Source organism: Rhipicephalus microplus, unplaced genomic scaffold (genome assembly GCF_043290135.1).
Source record: "Rhipicephalus microplus isolate Deutch F79 unplaced genomic scaffold, USDA_Rmic scaffold_14, whole genome shotgun sequence".
Classification (NCBI taxonomy): domain Eukaryota; kingdom Metazoa; phylum Arthropoda; class Arachnida; order Ixodida; family Ixodidae; genus Rhipicephalus; species Rhipicephalus microplus.
This window is the reverse complement of record NW_027464587.1, coordinates 15,900,332-15,922,810: the sequence shown is the minus strand read 5'-3', so window position 1 is coordinate 15,922,810 and position 22,479 is coordinate 15,900,332. Positions and strand designations below refer to the sequence as shown.

Genomic DNA, 22,479 nt, shown 5'->3' with positions numbered 1-22,479 from the left:
TATCAATGGCACATAGAAAAGAAGCGATCATTATCTGCACATCATGCATTGCAACCGGGCTCCCAGGATTGAAATTAGGCTGACATATGCACCAAACTCAAAGAAGATTAGTTTCCAATGTGTTTCAGTGATCATCGTCAATCATCTCCAAGAAATGGGATCTGGATTGGCCTTGATCATGATCAAAAGTGCCCATGTGACATCAATATGTACTAGATGCTGATGCTTCACCAATGTCAAGAGGTCGATATCAGATAACATTGCGTACAACATTCAAGCAACACACAACCTGTTGCTTGAATGTTCCCCGATTTTCATTGATGACAATTGCATCAATGTTATTTTGAAAATAATGCTTAAAAGGACAAGTAGTGCCGGATGGTGAGCAGGGACAGCATACAATGGGGACGCTCATTGCTGTTGTCTTCCCAGGTGTTCGAGGCGTACTGTGGCCGACTATCAACATTGATAGCGGAGCGTGCTGCATCCAGCGCCTTGCAAGAATACTGCACTGACCGACCGGCTACTTTTTTGCACCCGGCACCATACCACGTGACATCAATCACCCCTGGCCCTTCAGAAAGACAGCGGCAACGCCTCCCTCGATCACTTGGCAGCAGGGACAGCATACGACGGGGACGCTCATTGCTGTTGTCTTTTCAGGTTAGGCATTTGCCCTCCTGTTTTGTATAGTTTATTCGCTATCCTAGTGCTGTCTCTGTTGCCTATTTTCAAAGTTCGTACTTGTTTTGCCCACTGTTGAATCTGTAAACTGGCCTTTAATTACAGGTACTGAGTTTGTGGACTTCAATCGCGACATTCGGAAGGAAATTAAAGAGTTAAATAAAAGCCTTGACTACATGAACAAAGACTACGAAAATATAAAACAAGTGTGTGCTGAAATTAGGAAGGAAAACGCTGCTCACAGGGCGTCCCAAGAGGCAATGCAATGTGAGATAGACTGTTTCAGAAAGTTGGTGCACGAAAATTCCACGCGTCTAACTGCTCAGGATCAATACTCTCGAAACAAAAATATAGAAATCAAAGGGATCCCACGTGCCCCTAATGAAAACGTTGTGCGATTGCTTGCCAAAGTTGGTGATGCCTTGGGGGAGCCAATAAGTGAACAGGACATAGAAATATGCCACCCTTTGCCAGTGAGGAATGCTGTTTCGCAAAGTAGCACGGCACCAGACACAGGTGTTGCAAAGAACAACAAGGCACGCCCTCATGCAAGCGCTTTTCCTGATCGGGGTAGCAGTGCAGGTAGTGACACCCCCCTGAACGAAAACATCGTGGTTGTTTTCAATCGCCGAGCTAAAAGGGATGTCATTGTTAAGAAAGCACGGAGAACTCGATTCACAGCTGAGGAACTGGGATTTACAACTAAACAGTCTGTTTCCGTAAATGAGCACCTTTGTCCCCAACTGAAAAAATTGCTGGATATGACAATTGCTCAGAAACGGGAAATTAACTGGCGCTTCGCGTGGGCAAGTGGTGGCAAAATATTTGCGCATGAAACAGAAACATCTTGTGCAGTTCTAATCACATGTGAAGCCGACTTGCATAAGATGCGCGCGGTCGCTTCAAGCAGCCGCGGGGCATCTAGCCTGCCGTAGGCTTATTTGAATAGCGCTTTCGTTTTTGCGGTGCGACCTTTTTTTTTTTTTCTTCTTTTCTTCTTTTGTGAAGATGGCGATATTACCTGCGATATCCACACACCTAACACTAGTGGATATTGCAGTATCATGCACTTAAATTCCAAACACCTTTCTTTGCCGATATGCTGAAGTGATAGCGAAATATCTTGTGATTATATTCCGTGTATCTTTGATATTCTCAAAGCTCCCTAGTGACTGGAAGGCAGCCCGTGTTGCACCGGTATTTAAAAAAGGTAACCGCTTGCTTTTTGAAAATTATCGTCCAATATCCCTAACATCAGCATGCTGTAAATTAATTGAGCATATATAATCGCGCAACATATCACCGAATATCTTGAAAAAAATGCTGTCTTAACTGATTCTCAACATGGTTTTAGAAAAGGGTTTTCAACTGTGACTCAACTGCTCACTATATCTCATTCCTTTGCATCTACTCTAGATAAGAACGGTCAAACTGATGCGATATTCTTGGATTTTAGTAAAGCGTTTGACAGGGTTCCTCATGACAGACTAATACTAAAATTGAACAATATTGATCTTCCTCGCATCTTAGTTTTCTGGGTTATTGATTATTTAAAAAACCGAATTCAGTACGTAGAAATTGGGGATCAGCGATCGGGTTGTCTTCCTGTCGCCTCTGGAGTACCGCAGGGAAGTGTCTTGGGACCCCTACTGTTCCTGCTGTATATAAATGACATTGTAAGTGTGGTATGTTCATCTGTGCACATTCGTCTGTTCGCAGACGATTGTGTCTTGTATAAGGAAATTACTTGCCCAGAAAATCAACATGACATTAATCACAGTTTGTTTAATGTTTTTCAATGGTGCAATCACTGGGGGCTTTGAACTTAGATAAAACTGTATGCATGCGTATAACCCGGAAGAAAAATCCACTTCAGTATACTTATATATTAAATGAGTCACCTCTACAGCAAGTTTATGAGTTCAAATATTTAGGAGTAACACTCAGAAGTAATTTATCTTGGAATCAACATATTGACAATATCTCCGCTTCTGCCTTCCGTAAACTGTTTTTCTTATGACACAAATTAAAAAACGCTCCTCTTGATGTCAAACTCCTGGCCAACCAATCAATAATCCGACCAAAGTTAGAATATGCATGCATAATATGGGACCCGTTCACACAGAAAAACGTCAATAAACTAGAAAGAATCCAAAAAAAAGCTGTAAGGTATATATAATCTAAGTTTTGTCACACTGGTTCACCTTCTGAGTTAATTAGAGCTAATGGCATTGAACTCCTTGAGTCACGACGGAAGACATTTAGGCTTAATTTTCTTTCCCAACTTCTTCAAAGACAAACAGCACTTGACCCTACACAGTACCTGACACCCATATCGACAAGGCATACGAGACACCATCACCCCGGAACTCTAACACCTTATTTTGCACGGACCGATGCATTTAAATTTTCTTTTTTTCCAAGAACAGCAGAAGAATGGAACCTTCTAAAAGACTCTGTTTAAAAATTCACTTTAGTTGATTTACTGTGTGTAAACAGTGTGTTGGGTGTGTAAACCTGTACTTGTATGTTGAATTCTTTCCTTTTTCCTTTTCTACGTGACTTGAGTGCCTAACATGTACTTGCTACTTGTACCGTGCCCGCCTGCCTGGACCTGTGAAGGTCTGCAGTATGCATTAAAATAAAAATAAATAAATAAATGCTAGATCAGCTCACAACAAGTGATTGTTATATAACTATGTTTCTCAACTAACTTCCGTTTAAATTCGACATCATCATGACTTGGCAGCAGCGGGGGCAGCGAAAGCTTGTTCCTCATACGCCTGTGTTCGATTATTTCAGTTGACAACTCAACGGCTGATCATCGTCGGCACATCGTCACATGCTGTGCTGCCACGCATCGCTGACTGCGTCACACGTTTCAGGAGGCAAGCCCTGACGAAGCAAAAAAGCTACCACCATGGAGCAACACCAGGGGAATCGTCTTTAAAACCAGCAACAGCGGAGGCCTGCACTTCCCTTGGCAGCAGCAGGGGCAGCGAAAGCTTGTTCCTCACACGCCTGTGTTTGATTATTTCAGGTTTGCATTCATTTTTTTTTACATACCAAACAAAGATTATTCTTTTTGCTGCCTTTCTGCTGCCAAGGTGGTGATACATTTCTTGTGTGAAGTATTGCTGTGGTCATGAGTGAGTTGACTAAGTTGCGAGAAGAAATGAGAAAGGAGATGATTGAATTCAAATCATCAATTGAAAGAGAGCTAAGAAAGAAAATAAGAGACCTGAAAAACAGTGTGAGCTTTTTGAACGACGAAGTTGAGAAAATAAAGAAAGAGAATGCGGATCTTGTGGGGGATAACAAGTCACTCAGAAGCGCTAATGAGCAGTTGAGAACCGAGTGCGAAGCTTTCAAGAAACAAATGTCTCAACAAGAGCAGAGGATAACTGCATCTGAGCAATACTCCCGCAAATGTAACCTTGAGATTAAATATATGCCCAAACTTGCTGAGGAAGATCTTGGAAATACCCTTCACAGGATCGGCGGACTTCTGAATGTGCCTGTAACCAAAGATGATGTTGAAAAATGTCACCGTGTACCAGCAAAGAATGCCAGTTCAATACCGAACATAATAGTCCGATTCCGCAGCCGTTCAAAACGTGATTTGGTGCTGCAGAAAGCAAAGAAGACGCGCATCTCAACACAGGACCTCGGTCACACCTCTAACACACCTGTGTTCATCAATGAACACTTATGCCCAGTCCTAAAGCAGCTTCTTGGAGCGGCAATAGCTAAAAAAGAAAGCAGCGAACTGGAGGTTCGTGTGGACGAATGATGGGCGTATTCTCGCACGAAAGGATGAAGGTATCACACGAAAGGATGAAGGCACGAAGGTATAGCACATTCGCGACGCAAGCGACATTGAAAAGATTGCCTAAAAACGCTATCCGGAATTGCGGTGCAGCTTCTGTTTCGCCATGGCGGTATCACCTTGTGACGTCAATAATCTTGTAGGAAATTGGTGTAGCGATAGTCTGTGCTGCCTTCATCTAAACATTCGTTCAGCAGGGAACAAGGAAGATGATCTATCTATTTTTCTAGATACCTTTTCTTTTTCTTTCGACGTAATAATGATTATGGAAACTTGGTATACTTCAGACGACGAGATTTACAAGCGAGATAGTTATAATACTTTCTTTCTTAACCGAACAAAGGAAAGAGGCGGTGGCCTCATGGTTCTAGTTAAAAACTGCATAGACGCTCAAATAATACCACAAGTTTCTTATGTCAGTGCTGACATTGAGTGCTTAACTTTGACTACACGTAATTATGTATATGCTGTCATGTACAGACCACCCGATTCACCTGTGAATACATTTATTAGTAGCCTTGAAGAATTATTAAACTATGTAAATGACAACAATTTAAAAGTTATTCTTGGCGGTGACCTTAATATCAACATACTGGAGTCGTCTGCTGCCGCAATTACATTTGTGTCTACAGTCGAGTCGAGTGGCTACGATATAGTAACGGAAACTCCCACACGTATCACACCTACCTCAGAAATGTTAATCGATCTATTTATTACTAACCTAAACAAAGATAACGTAGAGACTGGTGTAATATGTTGTGACTTCAGCGACCACTTTGCACTCTACTTTGTTACGGAGAGTGCAATCAAGAAGTCCCAAACACTGCCCGCTAGAACAGTTCAAAATATCACACCTCACACTTTGACAGCATTCAGGACAAGCCTTTCCCAAACAGACTGGAGTGCGGTATACCACTCAGAAACTGCAGATTTAGCCTATGAAACATTCTTGATTATATCTAAAAAAGTCTATTTTAGACACTTTAAAGAAAAAGTTCTACAGAAATGCCGTAGAAGTCGCAAACCATGGATCGATCGCGAGTGCTTAAGAATGATCGAAAAGAACTCAAAGTTATTCAGAAGGTTTTTAAAAACTAAGGATGCGTCAGACTTAACCGCATTTAAATAATACCGCAATAAGGCGAACGCCTTTATCAAGAAAGAAAAAAGAAATGACTTAAATCAACAATTCCATGCAGACAACTGCAAAGGGAGTGCAGAACTGTGGAAGAAACTTAACTCTTTGCTTCACAGGACACCGATCTCTCCTGGGGTTACTTAAATAAACATAGATGGTCGAGCGGTTACAGATTTAGAGCTTGCAGAAAGATTTAATCATTTTCTCACAAACGTTGTACAGCCGACGTAAACAGCGCAGACAGCTATAACTGACACAATGACAATACAGACAAAGAACATCTTTCTTCGACCAACCGATGATCAAGAAATAGTTTCAATTTTTTCCACGCTAAAACAGAGCAGCGCTCGTGACATACATGGTATTCAGATTTCACCGATCAAACATGCAATCGATATCATAGCTCTCGTGCTCTCTCACATTTATAATTTGTCCCTATCAACAGGCTGTTTCCCAAAACAAATGCAAACATCCATTGTCAGCGTGTTATATAAGAAAGGAGACAAGAATGATCTTACGAACTATCGGCCAATTTTTATATTACCCATATTTTCAAAAGGCTTGGAGAAAATTACTTTTAAAGGACTCATGAATTTTTATATGAAGTTTAACATAATATCTCAATCTCAACATAGTTTTATGAAGGGCAGGTCGACGGAGACTGCTTTACTAGCTCAGAAAGAAATAATCCTTAAATCATTTGAGAGTTAAGAACTTTGCATTGGTGTTTTCATAGATTTTTCTGAGGCTTTCGACCGTCTCTGTCATCATACTTTATTTGAAAAATTAGAAATATATGGAGTTCGCGGCATTCCACTTTCCCTCTTGAAATCTTACTTTAAGTACCGCTCATAATGTGTAAAAATTAAGGATTCATTCTCTTCTCTCCAGGCAATAACCACAGGGGTTCCGCAAGGTAGCATTCTAGGACTGCTGTTTTTTAACCTATACATAAATGACATTGTCAAGGTCAGTGACAAACCTAAATACATAATATACGCGGATGACACCAGCATTTTCTGTACAGGTAACGACATGACTGCCATGTCCACACTTATAAACACTACGTTAGAAAGCTTAAACACATGGAGTGAACGAAATTCATTACTCATTAATGCAACAAAAACAAAAGCTGTAGTTTTTCATTCGCGGAGACAGATTTCCTTAGACAATAGATTACGTATAGGTAGTGCGGCTGTTGAAATTGTAGAAACCGTTAAAACTTTAGGAATACTTTTTAATTGCACAATGTCGTGGGATCCTCAGATTAATAATCTAATTACCAACCTATTAAGATGTGTGGGCATACTTGCATGAATGCATTATTTTCTTCCAGTTTCTGTTAAACTAACACTTTATAACAGCTTGTTTTTGTCGCATGTAAATTATTGTCTTTTGGTATGGGCAAGTACGACCGCAACCAACATAAGTAAAATATACAGACTACAAAAAAAAGCGATCAGGTTTATAGCAAATGTCGACTACTATGCACACACTGATGAACTGTTTCAGCGCTATAATATTGACCCAATTCACAAACTTTACGAGTATTCTATAGCAATAAGATATAAGCAATCTCTTTTTCATAACAATCGTGCTTTTTTAGGTATTTTTGTACTGGAAACGCATGCTAATCCGTACCCTACTCGTCACCAACAACATTGGAACCTTCCATACTGTAGAACAAATTTTGGGCGACAAATGTTGTGTTTTAGTGTTCCTTTGTTATTAAATAAATTACTGGAGGCAAAAATAATCCTTGAGAAATGCAGTGCACGTGACATTAGGGAAGTGCTTTTATCGTGAAAATCGAGAAAATGGTGGTCCAGGCATTCATGGAACTGTCTATATATATATATATATATATATATATATATATATATATATATATATATATATATATATATATATATATATATATATATATATATATGTGTGTGTGTATATATATATACACATATATATGTATATATATGTGTGTGTATATGTATCTACTGTAATGAATTACTGAATCTGAATAAGGGACGCTCTGCTGGCAATGAAGAAGACGATGATGATCGGTGGCTGTAGTAGTAGCTCGCGCACGCCGCTCGCCATTACCCAGACCTGCCTGATAAAGCACATTTTGCCAAGCTGCGTCTGAACCTTTTTCGACGTATAACACCTCTATTTTTTAGTGGTGGAGGAGCCGGGGTTCCCATCAACCTGGAACTTAGCAATCGGATGCTACCCTCACCATTCACCATGACTGCTCCTGGCCCTTCTCAAGCTGCCTTACCAACGACAGTCTACTGTACTGGCGTGCCTCGGCAACGCGACACACCAATTTTTCGCGGCAACGACGAACAAGACGTCGAGGACTGGCTCGTCGAGTACGAAATCGTAAGCGCTTTCAACAAGTGGAACGCCTGCGACCAGCTCACAAACGTGCGTTTTTACCTCGCTGATGTGGCCAGCCTCTGGTTCAAGAACCATGAAGGCGAAACCACCAACTGGTCCACCTTCAAGACCACCATTGCCGCGGTCTTCGGTCGTCCCGCCGTGCGACGCCTTCGCGCTGAACAGCGTCTTCGTAGTCGAGTCCAGCACAAGAACGAGACCGTTACAAGTTATATTGAAGATGTCTTGTCTCTTTGCAAGCGCGTCGATGAATCTCTAACCAAACGCGACAAAATCAAGCACATCATCAAAGAAGTTGACGACGATACCTTCCAGATGCTCGTCGCTAGAAATCCACAGACCGTCACCGATGTTGTCCAGCTCTGTCAGGAGTACGACGAGTTGCGTAAGCAGCGCGTCTCGACGCGCAGGGCCGCTGAAGATACGGCTGAAGTTCCCGCCCTCTTGCACGACGTCGCTGCTGATCACACCGTCTTACTGCCCCACATCAAACAATTCATTCGTGAAGAAGTTGCATGTCAGCTTTCTCTTGTGGCCGAAGCATCCGCGCCAGTGACCTCGTTGGACCCACGTCTACGCCAGTTCATTGAGACACAGGTCACGCAGGCACTGCCTCCATCGCCATCTGTCCCTACGCCGTTGACCTACGCTGCCGTCGTTGCTAGACCCCCAGCCCCACCTGTCTCTGGTGCATACCGGGGCACCGGGTCCTCCTATCCTACGACGCTGCCTACTTACACGGCACCCCATCCCGTTTCGCCCCCTGCACCTTGTGTCGTTAACCCATGGCACACCTTGGATAATCGACCCATCTGTTTCGCATGCGGTTTCGTGGGACATATAGCACGCTACTGTTGCCATCACAACTTCCAGCCTCCACACCATGGAAATTCTGCAAATTACCAGGCTGCCCAGAATCCCCAGCGACCATCTTCTCCTATCACCGACTCATTGTCCCCACGACGCCCTGTCGATTCTCGCTGGTCATTACCACCCCGTCGCCGATCTGTCTCCCCGATGCTTCGGCGCACGAGCCCCGCTCGAGAGGAAAACTGACAGCCGCAGTTCCGGAGGCAAGAACTGCGTCGTCGTCGAACTTTCTAAGACCTCCTTTTTGTCCGACCAACGAAATTGATGTGCTAGTAGAAGGTGTTGCTGTACGTGCACTTGTCGACACAGGCGCCGTCGTTTCTGTTTTAGTGAAAAACTATGTCGCGATTTGAGAAAAGTTACAACGCTGCTTACGAATCTTGCTCTGCGTACAGCCACCTCCCATTTCATCGCGCCGACAGCTCAGTGCACAGCAAGCGTTCTTATTCAAGATGTTTGGTACGCCGTCAACTTTGCACGTTCATCTTACGACATCATACTAGAATGGGATTTCCTTTCTACCCATCAGGCCCTCGTCGACTGCGCTCGTACTGAACTCACGTTGACGAATCCGTGCCTTGATATCGAACACCACAGTCCCTCGAAAGTGTTTGCCGCAGCTGACGTCCGCATCGCGCCGTTGTCCGCCGTCCTAGTGCCTGTATTTTTCCCTGCTGCCACTAACTCGACACTCCTGTTCCAACCAACTATAGCTAGTGTGCAACACCGAACCATCGTCCTCCCGTTTGTCATCATCAACTTTTCCAATGATTCGGCGGTACTTTATGCGTGCAACATTTCTGCTTTCCCGTACATCCTGCTACGCGGCGAGTGTCTGGGAAGCCTCGAGGCCTTAAATTGTATTTTCGAAGACCCGATTTATCCAGACAAGCCATTTTTACCGACTTGTGCCATTACACCTGCAACTGACGCTAATGAACCTATGGATGTATTCCGCAAGTCCATTGATTGCAAGCTCACGCCTGGGCAGCAGGAACAGCTGATCAAGCTCCTACAGCGTTTTCGAGCCTCGTTTGACCACAATTAGCCTTCCTTAGGTCGAGCGTCATCTGTTGTTCACCGTATAAATACCGGTCAAGAGACGCCATTACGGCAGCGTCCATATCGCGTGTCAACTACCGAACGCCGTGCCAGCACAGCGTTCAATGGTTGACGACAATCAATGGATGACGACATTCTGACAAGTGGCATAATCGAACCGTCAAGCAGTCCCTGGGCCTCTCCAGTTGTGTTGGTGAAAAAGAAGGACGGATCCATCAGGTTTTGTGTGGACTACCGACGTCTCAACAAAATCACGCGCAAGGATGTCTACCCGCTGCCACGCATTAATGATGCCTTGGACTGCCTACAGGGAGCCGAATTTTTCTCTTCTTTAGATCTGCGCTCTGGATACTGGCAGGTACCCATGGCAGAGGCCGATCACGAGAAAACAGCTTTCATCACGCCCGACGGGCTTTACGAATTCATAGTCATGCCCTTCAGCCTCTGCAACGCGCCAGCTACTTTCGAGCGAATGATGGACTCTATCCTTCGAGACCTCAAATGGAACGTTTGCCTTAGTTATTTAGACGACATTGTCGTCTTTTCAACTGATTTCGCAACCCATTTAACCCGCCTCGAGAAAGTCCTCGCGTGTATTTCTGCCGCAGGGCTGCAACTGAATCTAAAGAAGTGCCATTTCGCGGCTCGAAAGCTTACGATCCTTGGCAACGTGGCTTCAAAAGACGGCATTCTTCCTGACCCTGCCAAACTTACAGCTGTTTCAGCGTTTCCCAAACCGACCACCATGAAAGAGCTCCGAAGCTTCATAGGCCTGTGCTCTTACTTCCGGCGCTTCGTCCGCAATTTCGCGACGATCATCGCTCCTTCGACCAAGCTCCTCGCCGGCTCTAGAGACCTTTCAGCCTGGTCTGCCACCTGTGACAATTCTTCAATGAACTGTGCCGCCTCCTCGCGTCGCCGCCTATTCTGCGACACTACGACCCATCGGCACCCACAGAGATCCACATCGAAGCTAGCGGTGTCGGGCTAGGCGCTATTCTTGCACAGAAGAAAGACGGCTTCCAAGAGTACGTGGTTGCCTACACAAGCCGAACTCTTAGCAAAGCCGAAATCAACTATTCCATAACTAAAAAGGAATGCCTAGCCATTATTTCGGCGATAGAGAAATTTCGACCTCACTTGTACAGGCGCCCTTTTGACGTCGTGACTGACCACCACGCCCTCTGCTGGTTGTCGTCACTGAAGGATCCAAGCGGTCGCCTCGCCCGATGGGCATTACGAATATAATATTCGCGTGGTCTATCGCTCCGGCCGGAAACATTCGGACGCGGACACCCTATCCCGTTCGCCCCTACCCCCTGACTCGGACTGCTGCGAAAGTCAAACCTGTGATGCCACTGCCGTCACCATCGCCGACATGCCATCTCAGCAACGCAAGGACCCTTGGGTTGCTTCGATTCTAGACATCCTGGCTGGGCGGACGGCTTCCCCCCCTTCTCGCACGTTACGTCGGCAAGTCGAGCACTTCGCCACTCGCGATGACGTGCTGTACCGACGCAACTAGGCACCCGGTGGACGTCAGTGGCTACTCGTGATTCCACGTCATCTGCAATCCGAAATTTGTTCCACGTTTCATGACGACCCCCAATGTGGCCACGCAGATTTCCTGAAGACTTATTCTCGCATACGTCTCCGATATTACTGGCATGGCATGTACAGTTTTATACGACAATACGATCGGGCCTGCTCGACGTGCCAGAGACGAAAAACTCCCCCTTATCACGCCAGCGGTACCTTGTTACCCTTACCATGCCCATCCCGACCATTCGACCGCGTCGGCATCGATATCTATGGTCCCCTTCCCGACACTGCTGACGGTAACCGCTGGATCATAGTTGCCGTCGACCATCTCACGCGGTATGCCGAAATTTCATCCCTTCCCTCATCTACAGCAAAAGACGTTGCGACTTCCGTACATCACAACATCGTATTACGTCATGGAGCACCTCGGGAGTTACTGAGCGATCGTGGTCGCGTATTCTTGTCAGACGTCATCACAGCATTGCTGCGTGAGTGCCACGTCGTTCACCGCACTACAAGCGCCTATCATCCCCAGACCAATGGAATGACAGAGCGCTTCAACCGCACCCTTGGTGACATGCTGTCTATGTATATCTCGTCAGACCACTCCAATTGGGACCGAGTGCTCCCGTTTATCACGTTCGCCTATAATACCGCCATTCAAAGCACTACTGGGTTCTCTCCTTTTTTCCTCCTTTACGGACGCGAACCTTCTTGCACTATGGACACCACTCTTTCGTACAAACCTGACTCCTCAGAGTCCACGACTTTGTCTCAAGCCGCTACATACGCTGAAGAATGCCGCCAACTGGCAAGATCATTCACAACCCAAGACCAAGGACGCCAAAAGCACCACCATGACGCATCAAATAACACTACTTCCTACGATCCAGGTTCGCTCGTCTGGCTGCATGTCCCTTCTGCTACACCTGGCCTTTCTACCAAGTTGGTCCCCAAGTATCACGGCCCATATCGTGTGCTACAAAAAACGTCACCAGTGAATTACCTCATTGAGCCACTGGAACCATCTTCTGATCAACGTCGTCGTAGCCAGGAAATTGTCCACGTCTCGAGACTTAAGCCCTGCTACGACCCTCCCGTGTTTACTTGTCCATAGGTCGCCAGAATGGCTCCTCATTTCGCGGGGAGTAATTGTAATGAATTAATGAATCTGAATAAGGGACGCTCTGCTGGCAATGAAGAAGACGATGATGATCGGTGGCTGTAGTAGTAGCTCGCGCACGCCGCTCGCCATTAGCCAGACCTGCCTGATAAAGCACATTTTGCCAAGATGCGTCTGAACCTTTTTCGACGTATAACACCTTTATTTTACTACATATATGTGTGTATATTTATGTGTATGTGTGTACGCGCAATTTCTATACATAGCATTGTTGTCATATATATAGTATCTTGTATTCTGTCATATTTTGCATTGTACTTCGGAATTTGTGCCGAAAGAAACTACTTAGGCAAATTAGTCTCTGTACATAGCATTACTGTACGTGCATCTTCCGACTTGTACTGCGCCAAACATCTCATGGCCTATGTTCATTGCCTATATGTTCATGGCCTATGTATCTTCACCCATGCCCACGTTGCTTGCCATGTATTAGGGAGGCTCGGGTTCTCATCAAGTGACAAAAAGTCACTTTTCTCCTGAGCCTGCCCTCATCCTTGGGATGAAATAAAATTGAATTGAATTGAATTGAATTTCTGATACCTGGTACATGTGCAATGACGAGGTACTATGCTTGCCAACGTATAAATCGTTCTTTCTAAACAGGCTCTCTCGTCGAGGGGGAGGTGTGTTGCAACTAATTAATGACCATTTAGTTTGCAGCTTTCTCTAAGACTTTTAAGCAATTACACCAGACTATGAAGCATTATCGCTAGCATGTCACAAGTATGTATATGTGGTAGTTTATCGTCCACCTGACGGAAAAACAGAAGCGTTTTTTCGATTTCTTAAAAATCTGCTTACGTACCCATGCTCTAATTAATTAATTAATGTGTGGGGTTGAACGTCCCAAAACCACCATATGATTATGAGAGATGCTGTAGTGGAGGGCTCCGGAAATTTTGACCACCTGGGTTTCTTTAACGTGCACCCAAATCTAAGCACACGGGCCTACAACATTTCCGCCTCCATCAAAAATGCAGCCGTCGCAGCCGGGATTTGAACCCGCGACCTGCGGGTCAGCAGCCTTAGCCACTAGACCACCGCGGCAGGGCCGTATGTGTGCTCTAACAAGTTGCACATTATCATAGGGGGTGACTGCAACATTAACCTTCGACAGCAAACTGAAACATCTGGTAACTTCAAACTACTGCTTGATTATTTTGGGTGTGCTAATATTATTACTGAACCTACACGTGTCACTTCAGGTACTGAAAGCCTTATCGACTTACTTATTACAAATGACATAAATGATTCAACCGTACCTGGAACTGTTATTGCCGATATTAGTGATCACTACCCTATATACATGTTTGAAAATACCAACGAGTATCTTAATCGTGCAAAAGTATCAACTCCAGAATCATACAAAATACAGGAAATTAGTAGCAAAACATAAGACAGTTTTAGGCGTGAAATCACCCAGATTAGTTGAGATCCTGTCTATAAATCAGTTAACGCTAATGAGGCATATGAAATATTCATGTGCCTGTTAATAAAAACTTACCATAAGTGCTTTAAATATAAAATGATCAAAACCCTCAAGAAATGTCAGAAACAATGGATGATGCGAGAATGTCTGGAAATGATTAAGAAAAAAAAACTACTTTACGTGAAATTCGTGAAAACAAGACACCATAACAATCTTTCGGAATTCAAGCGGTATAGAAATTTTGTAACGAAGCACCTGAGAAAAACTAAGGATGCGTACTATGAAGCTCTCTTCAACAGGGTTAGCACTCGTGGCGATGTGCTTTGGCGAGAAATAAATAATCTCCTAAATAGTCATTGCTCTCGAGACAAGGCACTTGAGTCAAACATAGATAACAAGATAGTAAAAGGTGAAGAACTTGCTAATAAATTTAATGTGTACTTCACAACGCTGCTGTCCTCCGATTTATCAAACCCTTCTCGTGCATGTAATAGCGATTACAGGAACTTTCTAGGTGTGCCAGACATGAGCACTGCATATTATTTAAACACAACTCCTGAAGAAGTATTGTCTGTATTTATGTCCCTAAAGAACACTACTGCTCGGGACATAGATGACCTACAAATTAAGCCTATTAAAGCAGCACTTGATCTTTTGTTACATGTTCTTACCCATCTAATTAATACCTGCTTATCTACGGGAGTTTTTCCAGAAAGAATGAAGCATGCGAGAGAGAGTGTCGTATACAAATCTGGTGACCGAAACATCTTTTCTAATCATCGTCCGATCTCCCTACTTCCTGTTATATCTAAAGGGCTAGAGAAAATTGTATAACAATGTGTTATGTCTTTTTGTGAGAAGTACTCTATATTATCACCGCATCACCGCATCAATTCAACTTCCGACGGGGCATGTCCACGAAACTGGCTCTCCTCACATAAAAAAGAACCCACACTTAACTCATTTGAAAAGAAACTGTTAACACTGGGTGTTTTTATTGACTATTCCAAAGCATTCGACAGAATTAACCACGAAATACTCTATGCGAAATTGCGTCATTAGGTTTTCGAGGAACCCCACTTGACTTTCTGAAATCGTATTTATCACAAAGAAAGCAATCTGTAGTTATAAATGACAGCCAATCCTCCCTACTAACCAGAACGTCAGATGTACCTCAGGGCAGCATATTAGGGCCCCGACTGTTTAATATTTATATAAACGACATAACAAGTGTCAACAAATATGTGGACTTTATATATTATGCAGATGACACTTGTATATTTTTTCATGGTAATGATTTAGGTAAGCTTGCAGACACAGCCAACAACATTCTTAATGACATCTTCATATGAAGTACTGTAAATTATTTATTGATCAACACAAAAAAATCCAAAGTTGTAATATTCGCACCGGTTCAGAAGGCTGTGTGTCGTGGTTCGGATATACACCTAGGGCCCGAAAAAATTGAGCTTGTCAAAGAAGTTTCATCATTAGGAGTAATTTGTAATAAAAATCTTAAATGGGACAAACACGTCAATAAGGTAACTAGAAATATAGCTAGGACGTGTGGTACACTCTCTAAACTTTGACAGATGCTTCCAGCAAACATTAAACTTTTACTATATAATACGTTGTTTTCATCTCACATTAACTATTGTAGTCTAGTGCGGGCAGATACATCTAAAGAAAATCGGAAATTAAATATTTTTACTGCAGAAAAAAGCAATTCTTAATATTGCAAACGTACCATACGACGCACATACAAGTGATTTATTCAGAGAATATAACATTTTACCGATCGATCACATACACAGCTTTAACCTTATTATGAAATACAAACAAAGCTTGCTATCAAACAACGCTTGTTTTCTTAAACTGCGTAACCTCAGAAAAACTACAAAATCCCATTATGACATTCGGAAAAGGCCTTCCTGGTTCGTTCCTTATTCGCAAACTAATCACAGCTTGAGAAGACTTGAACACTGTATTCCTGCTTGTTTTAACATGTTTGAAAATAAAAACATCGACATCTTTAATATACATGAAAAACAACTCAAGAAGCTTCTCATCCAGAATGGCGGCATGTAGTTTAGCTTCTTCCTATTGTCCGGCTAAAATGCTATATGTAAAAGAAACACCCTATAATAGTGCTCGTGTATAATATGGCATCTTATGATGTTTGCTTTCTTTGTCATTTTTTTTGTTGTTTTTTTTACGAGTAAAACATGTAACATTTCACTCGTCAGTGTTTCCCTTGTACATTAAAACTTGTGCTTTTTGCATACCCAGTGTTGTAAACATCTTATAATCATTTTGTAATACTTTGTTAGCCGTTTAGCAACGTGTGCATTGTTTTATGATTGACCGTACACTGTTTTCTTGTTTTATTTGTTGTTTTTCTCTCTTTGTGATTTGCCTATTTTATGTGAACCTGAAACTGATGTAATTTTGATTCCTTTTCTTTTTATTTCCTAATTTCTTGAAGTTTTTGAAAACCGACGTCAAATTGTTTTTTCATGTTTGTGCTCTGCAGGTTTGTAATGCCAAGTGAAAAGGGGTAGGAACCTCGTCAAGCTGCTAACATAGCAGCTTTTTGCTCTTATCCTTGTGTTTTCTTTCCCCAACTCTGTGAAGAAAATGCTCAATAAAACTGAAACAAAATGAAATGAAATGAAATATAGACACCATCATCAGTTTCAAATGACACATTTTTTTTGCTGTTTAGCAGCATGGCCTCTAAGTGATAATGGCAACGGTGAAGCAATTTGCTCATGTGACACTACTAGCATGAAACAGAGGCCAGGGTAACCAATGTACTACAATGAACAAAAATTGGCTGCATTACCGTAGCACCACATGACTGCCCATTGTAACAATATAATAAACCTTCATTTGATAAAAGAAGAAAGTGGATTCAATTAAACAAAAAGAGGCGAGCAACGAATAGAATTGAGCCATTGTTTGTGGACATTTTAACCTTACACAAAAGACGAGGACAGAAAGAGGTACGATGACATGCTTCGTAGACTTTCAACTCATTTCTTCATAAAAAGACGTAGCGATACATATGCGAAATTCGTAAACACGGGGAATGTGCTGCAGCCCACATTGCAACAAGTGGACACATCAGCTCCAGCACACTTGCTCATCGCAGGCTTCCATCTTCCTCTTCCTGCCTTTCTGTAGCAATGTACAGGGACTTGTGACATGCGCAGAAACATGACAAGACCACGTCCCACATTTTGTGTCTAGAGTCAACATGATGTTGATAAGGGTCCTATTGGTTTGTTCAGTTTAATCGTTAATGTATTAGGACAACCGTTGGTGCAACAATTGAAAAGCACGAACTGGGCCAGCCTCAAGTTGTTCAAAATTGAGCTAGATGGTGAGACCATGTGAAAATTGACAGAGCCAAGACAGGAATGAAACACTTTCAATAAACAACATGCCTGCCCATTGTTATAGCTGTTAAGGTGTAAAATTTCTGACTATTGGTCACAGCTAAGCATTTCAAGACTTACATGACGCTGTCGCTGTCAAACTTCCCTTCTTCCAAAGCCACCTTGATTTCTTCAGGAAGCGAGTCAAGAAAGTCGGACACAACGTAGTCCATCAACTCCGAGTGTCGGGGCTCGCCATCCAGGGCACTGCCAACCGCTTTGCCAAACTTCCAGCGGTCCGGTTCCTTGGTCAGAAACTTGTACACTGCTATGCGCAGCTCCCAAGGTCTCGTTCGGTCACCGAGCAGGTTTCTTGCAGATGACAAGGTTTCATACGTTGGCCAGAAATCGTGCATTGCCTGCGAGTACACAATCCTCAAAAATGGGTGGTATACAGCAAGTGCAGGCAAGGTATGTGTGCATACTGGGTCCAACAACTGCAATAGTGTTCTGCACTCGCTGTCATGAGAATGACTGACTAACATTTCCAGATTTACACTCGCATGAATACGCAGTAAAGCGGATGGAAGAATGACCACTGTGTAGCTCCAGTGCTTGAACAGTTGATGTAAAATGGAAAGGTTGTGAATTCACATAAAAAACAGCACCAATATCGAGGGACAAGAAAAGAAGGAGACAGACAGAGGCACTAACTTACAACAAGATTTATTTGCTGGAACCATGCAATATATACTTGAGCAGTATCTAACAAAAAGAGAAAAGACAAATCAAAGAAAACAGAATTCACCTAACAACAGAGTAATCATCGTTATAACGCGCCATGAAATCACGTGTGCCACCATTCTGAAGAAAATCTTTTTTTTTTTGAAAAAGCAATCAGTGCCCAATGATGGCAAGTTGTCTTTTTGTCTGTTTTTATTCATTTCTGTTCTTCTCATATTTACTACACTACAGTTAAAAACGACATATAATGTCCATTATGCCCACCTTGGCTTTCTTCACCTGTTAATTTCCTTAGGTTGTGTATCACGAATAAATGAGCCTCAGCGAAAAATCAATTCTGGATCATAGGGATTGTCGAAGTGCGAAGACCTATCATTTTGTTTTTCTCTGACCCCTTCCCACCCCCTCATCTGACCCATTTCTGGTGTCAATAAAATTTTATCCCCCTCCTTACATCTATTTCTTGCCCCTATGGTTCATGTAGACTTGTGCAAATAGCTATTTTAGGTTTGAAGCTAATTCATAGCGAATAGAAACTTCTGTTGAATGATTTAGAATCGAATTCTTATAAAAAAAAATAAGTATATTTTTCGTGACCCAACTCACCTGCACAATATTTTTTTTTTTTTTCAAACTGAAATAGGGCCTGTGCAAAAGCCATCCTTTTTGGTTCAAAGCTGAAACAACTTTGAATAGTAGCAGGATTTGAATTTCGTTAAAATGCAAGAAATCATCTGTAAATTATTGTATATTGCATTTTACAGTTTTCTGTACGTAGAGTATACAAGCCAGTATTAGGAGCCTTTATTCTTAAAGAATGATAAATCCATATGAGCGTAAGATGCTCACTTAACCTCAAAGTGGGACTTCACGGCAGCATGAATTTCCCCTGAATAAGTCTTTCATGGCTTAGCGCCTCATTGCTTCTGTGAAACTACTTTTATGTAAAATTACATGCGAATTATTATACTACAGTCAAATCTCATTAACTCGAACACGCTTAATTCGAACTTGCTGTTAATTATAACTGACGCTGTGGTCCCGTCAAAGCTATGTGTATACCTATGGATGGAAACCCCCTGTGATTGGAATGCGCAAGCACTTGCAATGATTAATTTGAACATACCATGCTGAAAAATGCTCTCAGCACACCACCCAATTCCTTGTCGGCACCTCCGACACCTCAACGCTGCACGCGAAGAAGGAAAAAAGGAAAGGAAAGGAAAGGCTGCGGGGGAATGTTTGCCTTCTCTCAAATGCCGATCTGTGATGTGCCTGTGCCACGCTTCCCTCTTTTCCGTCCCTGCCACATAGAGACCCTTCTCCTTTCAATGCCACGCACGAAGAAAGGGAGAGAGAGAAAAAAAGGCCTCTGTGCCTGGAGACGCTCCTCCTTTCTCGTCACGTGCTGACCACGCCGCGGCTGAGGGTAGCAGCAGAGATGCAGTCATTGTCGTCGTCTTTGGAGAGAGTAGGCGCTGGACATTGCCACACGCAACTTCTGTTGCCAGAAAAATGCTGAAGCCAAAGTACAAATGCTTTGCAAGCTGTGTGCGAAATTGATTGATTTGCTACAAGGCAAACATTTGCAGATGCGCATCACCGATCCCTTTAATTAATGACGGATGTCCTGTGATTTGTGGCTAAATGTGTAGTATCGTGCAGCGGACGCGCCGCACAGAGAACACAGGGCACGGGGCTTAAGAGCCAGTCAACAAGAAGTATGCAGCAGCCGGTAGCCAAGCAGGAACTCTTTATATACACAGGAATCGCTATATATACATATGTACAACGTCCTCTAGGGGTGAGCCAACCAGTTTCAAAACTGAAACCGAAACCGCAATACCATAAAATATTAGTCTTCTGAAACTTCCCCTTCGTGTGTTAACTCAATGCACATGCGCTACTGCATGGTGAGCTCTCCGTTCATCTAGCTTTAATTATTACGAACTTCTTTTAATGCGAATGAATTTTCAGGCCCCTTCGAGTTCGAATTATCAATATTCAGCTGTAGTAGATTTGAACAGGTGCTTCCACGGCTTAGCCCCCCTCGACTGAAGTGTAAGCATCTTTACAAGATATTGCGTGTGGACTAATAACATTTTTGTGTTCATTTCTAATATTTCTAAATTTTCGAAAATTTCGACTCAAATCAATGCGAATGGAATAAGTAGTATTCGTTTGTATATTGAAGTCATTCGAATATTGGCACAAGCCAAGTCATATAAGTGTGTTACAGTACAGAACATGAAACATAAACCCTGCCCTTGAAGCAGGTCATGTGAGAATGCCAAAAACATCTGAGAGAGCCACATGTCAAGAGAGCTCAGGGCCTCCCGAAGGGGCACTACACATAAAAATTAAGGTAGTCTTACAATAAAGTATTTTCTCGAAACTCTCTTCCAATTCATGCAGTGTTGTCCGGTAAATGGAAAGTAAATTAATGCTGAACTTTCTTAAAATTTTGAGATGAAAGCTCAGTGCCATGCAGACATGTCAGTGTGCCATCAAATATTTCAATCTAACTTTCTGGTGAAAGTGTGTGTGCCACTGTAACTTGATGAAAGCTCTTCAAACTTGTAAAACTGCATGAGCAGACAGACAGCAGGAACAGAAGGGAAAAAGTTGATAGGTCTCGCTTAGAACTGATATCAGATGTTGCTGTAATAAGGCACATGTGCTCTCCCATGCTCTAAACATCAGTTGTAAGTTGAGCATCCCTCTTGTCAAATTCTATTCTTTTGTTCCTGCTGTTTGTCTGCTCATACGGTTTACAGTATGTGGCACCAAGTCTCCTTTCATATCACCATATTGCTCTTCAAACTTGTAGTGTTCAGCATGTGGCTCCTCTCGAATCACAGTGAAGTTCATCTTTACCTGTGAACACTCAAACATACACAAGAAACCTCTATCAAACACTTCCCTGGTGCTGCGGGTATTCTTGAGTTTTAACGATGTAGGGGTGCTAACACCCTCCATAAAGTTGTTTGCGCCTCATGGCACACATGTCTAGCGCATAGACCACATTTGGGGTTCACAACTATCGTGCGGCAGGGGACATTGTGCTTGTGAGAGTTTATCGCTACCATCATCATCATGGTTAGAAAACATTCGTGCCAGTGGCAATGCCTTGCGGCAAGCCTTGGTGGCAGCGCACGAGAAATAAGCTAGTCTCTTTGGTTGGCGGCGTTTGGCGCGAACGGTTGTCTCCCACAGTGGGACCCCGGTGCACAGCACTGCATGCCGTCTGCCGGGGGCCCTTGTGGTGAGCCAGGTGTTAGCGACACCGCCTTGTTGTCATGTTGTTGTGTGTTGTTTAATATTGTGTAAGGATGTTTGAGCATGTTAAGGATGTTTTAGCATGTTGATCCCAATTGATGTCATAATAATTTGGCTATTGATATCATCGTTCCAAAAGTAGTTAAATAAATGTGTGTTGTTTTCATTCATTCTGACCGCATCTGCTGTGTCTGTTCACTCCAAGAGCGTGGTGGCGCTCCCCACATCGAGACCCCAACCCTGGCTGCCCAACGTGGAGCTCTTGGAGGATCGGACACCAGTTTTCACGGTTCAGTACAAGCTTTTGTTTGAACCGGGGAAGAGTAGGCCTAGGGGGGACTTTCATTGCTAGCGTCGGCAGTGTGCTTTGTTGAGAGTGAGGAGATCGGTTGTTGTGACGTGTTTGAACTTGTCGGCACATTGAGCTTTTTATTTTTTCTGCTCGCAAGTAGTTATGTTTGTGGTTGGTTTTGAAGAACGTTGCTGAATTGGGACAAAAAGCCATGCGGTCTGCATCCTGGGGTGAGCAAAGCTTAGAGCACGTAGATTGTAGGCCAAGCCTGAAGCGAGTGAATAGCGAAGCCTCGAGGGTGGTCCGATTTTCTGTAAATAGCTTCTTTTATCTCTTTTGAACTCAGGGAGTCGGACGTCGGTGCTGTCTTGTCTTGCGACTCAATGCCGGGGCCTCGTGACACCATCTGGGACGATGGGCGCCGATTGCTCGGTAAGCTGCTGTGTGTGGCGAGCGATAGGGCCACCTTACAGAGTGGACGTCTCCTTGCGGCTGCCTCTTCTACGCATAGGCTGGGTGATGGGTGGATGCCGGTTGTTGTAAAGTGACTCATTAGGCCTTAGGCTCTGCACAGTCACCTGACGCACGTGGCACAACTAGGTGGATTGTGGCGTAGGTGTTGCACTCTGATTTCCCTGCTTTTTTTT

At 43.3% G+C, this 22,479-nt stretch overlaps 2 protein-coding genes across 13 annotated transcripts in view; one reads left to right on the top strand and one right to left on the bottom strand.

The window, feature by feature from the left end:
- Window positions 1-22,479, bottom strand: part of LOC119181451 (uncharacterized) — a 607,968-nt gene that overhangs the window by 449,384 nt on the left and 136,105 nt on the right. For all 4 annotated transcript variants that reach the window (XR_012888604.1, XR_012888603.1, XR_012888605.1 and 1 more), the window contains exon 13: window positions 17,659-17,936. Coding sequence is in view for 1 of the 4 variants with exons in the window: in XM_037432704.2 (XP_037288601.2) it covers window positions 17,659-17,936 (278 nt within the window). In the remaining 3 variants the exon portion in view is untranslated. The remainder of the gene's footprint in view (window positions 1-17,658; window positions 17,937-22,479) is intronic.
- LOC119181453 (uncharacterized) overlaps window positions 1-22,479 on the top strand; it is a 159,530-nt gene that overhangs the window by 118,837 nt on the left and 18,214 nt on the right. For all 9 annotated transcript variants that reach the window (XM_075882781.1, XM_075882780.1, XM_037432708.2 and 6 more), the window contains 3 exons: window positions 433-663; window positions 3,487-3,724; window positions 22,179-22,264. In XM_075882781.1, coding sequence (XP_075738896.1) covers window positions 433-663; window positions 3,487-3,724; window positions 22,179-22,264 — 555 coding nt within the window. The remainder of the gene's footprint in view (window positions 1-432; window positions 664-3,486; window positions 3,725-22,178; window positions 22,265-22,479) is intronic.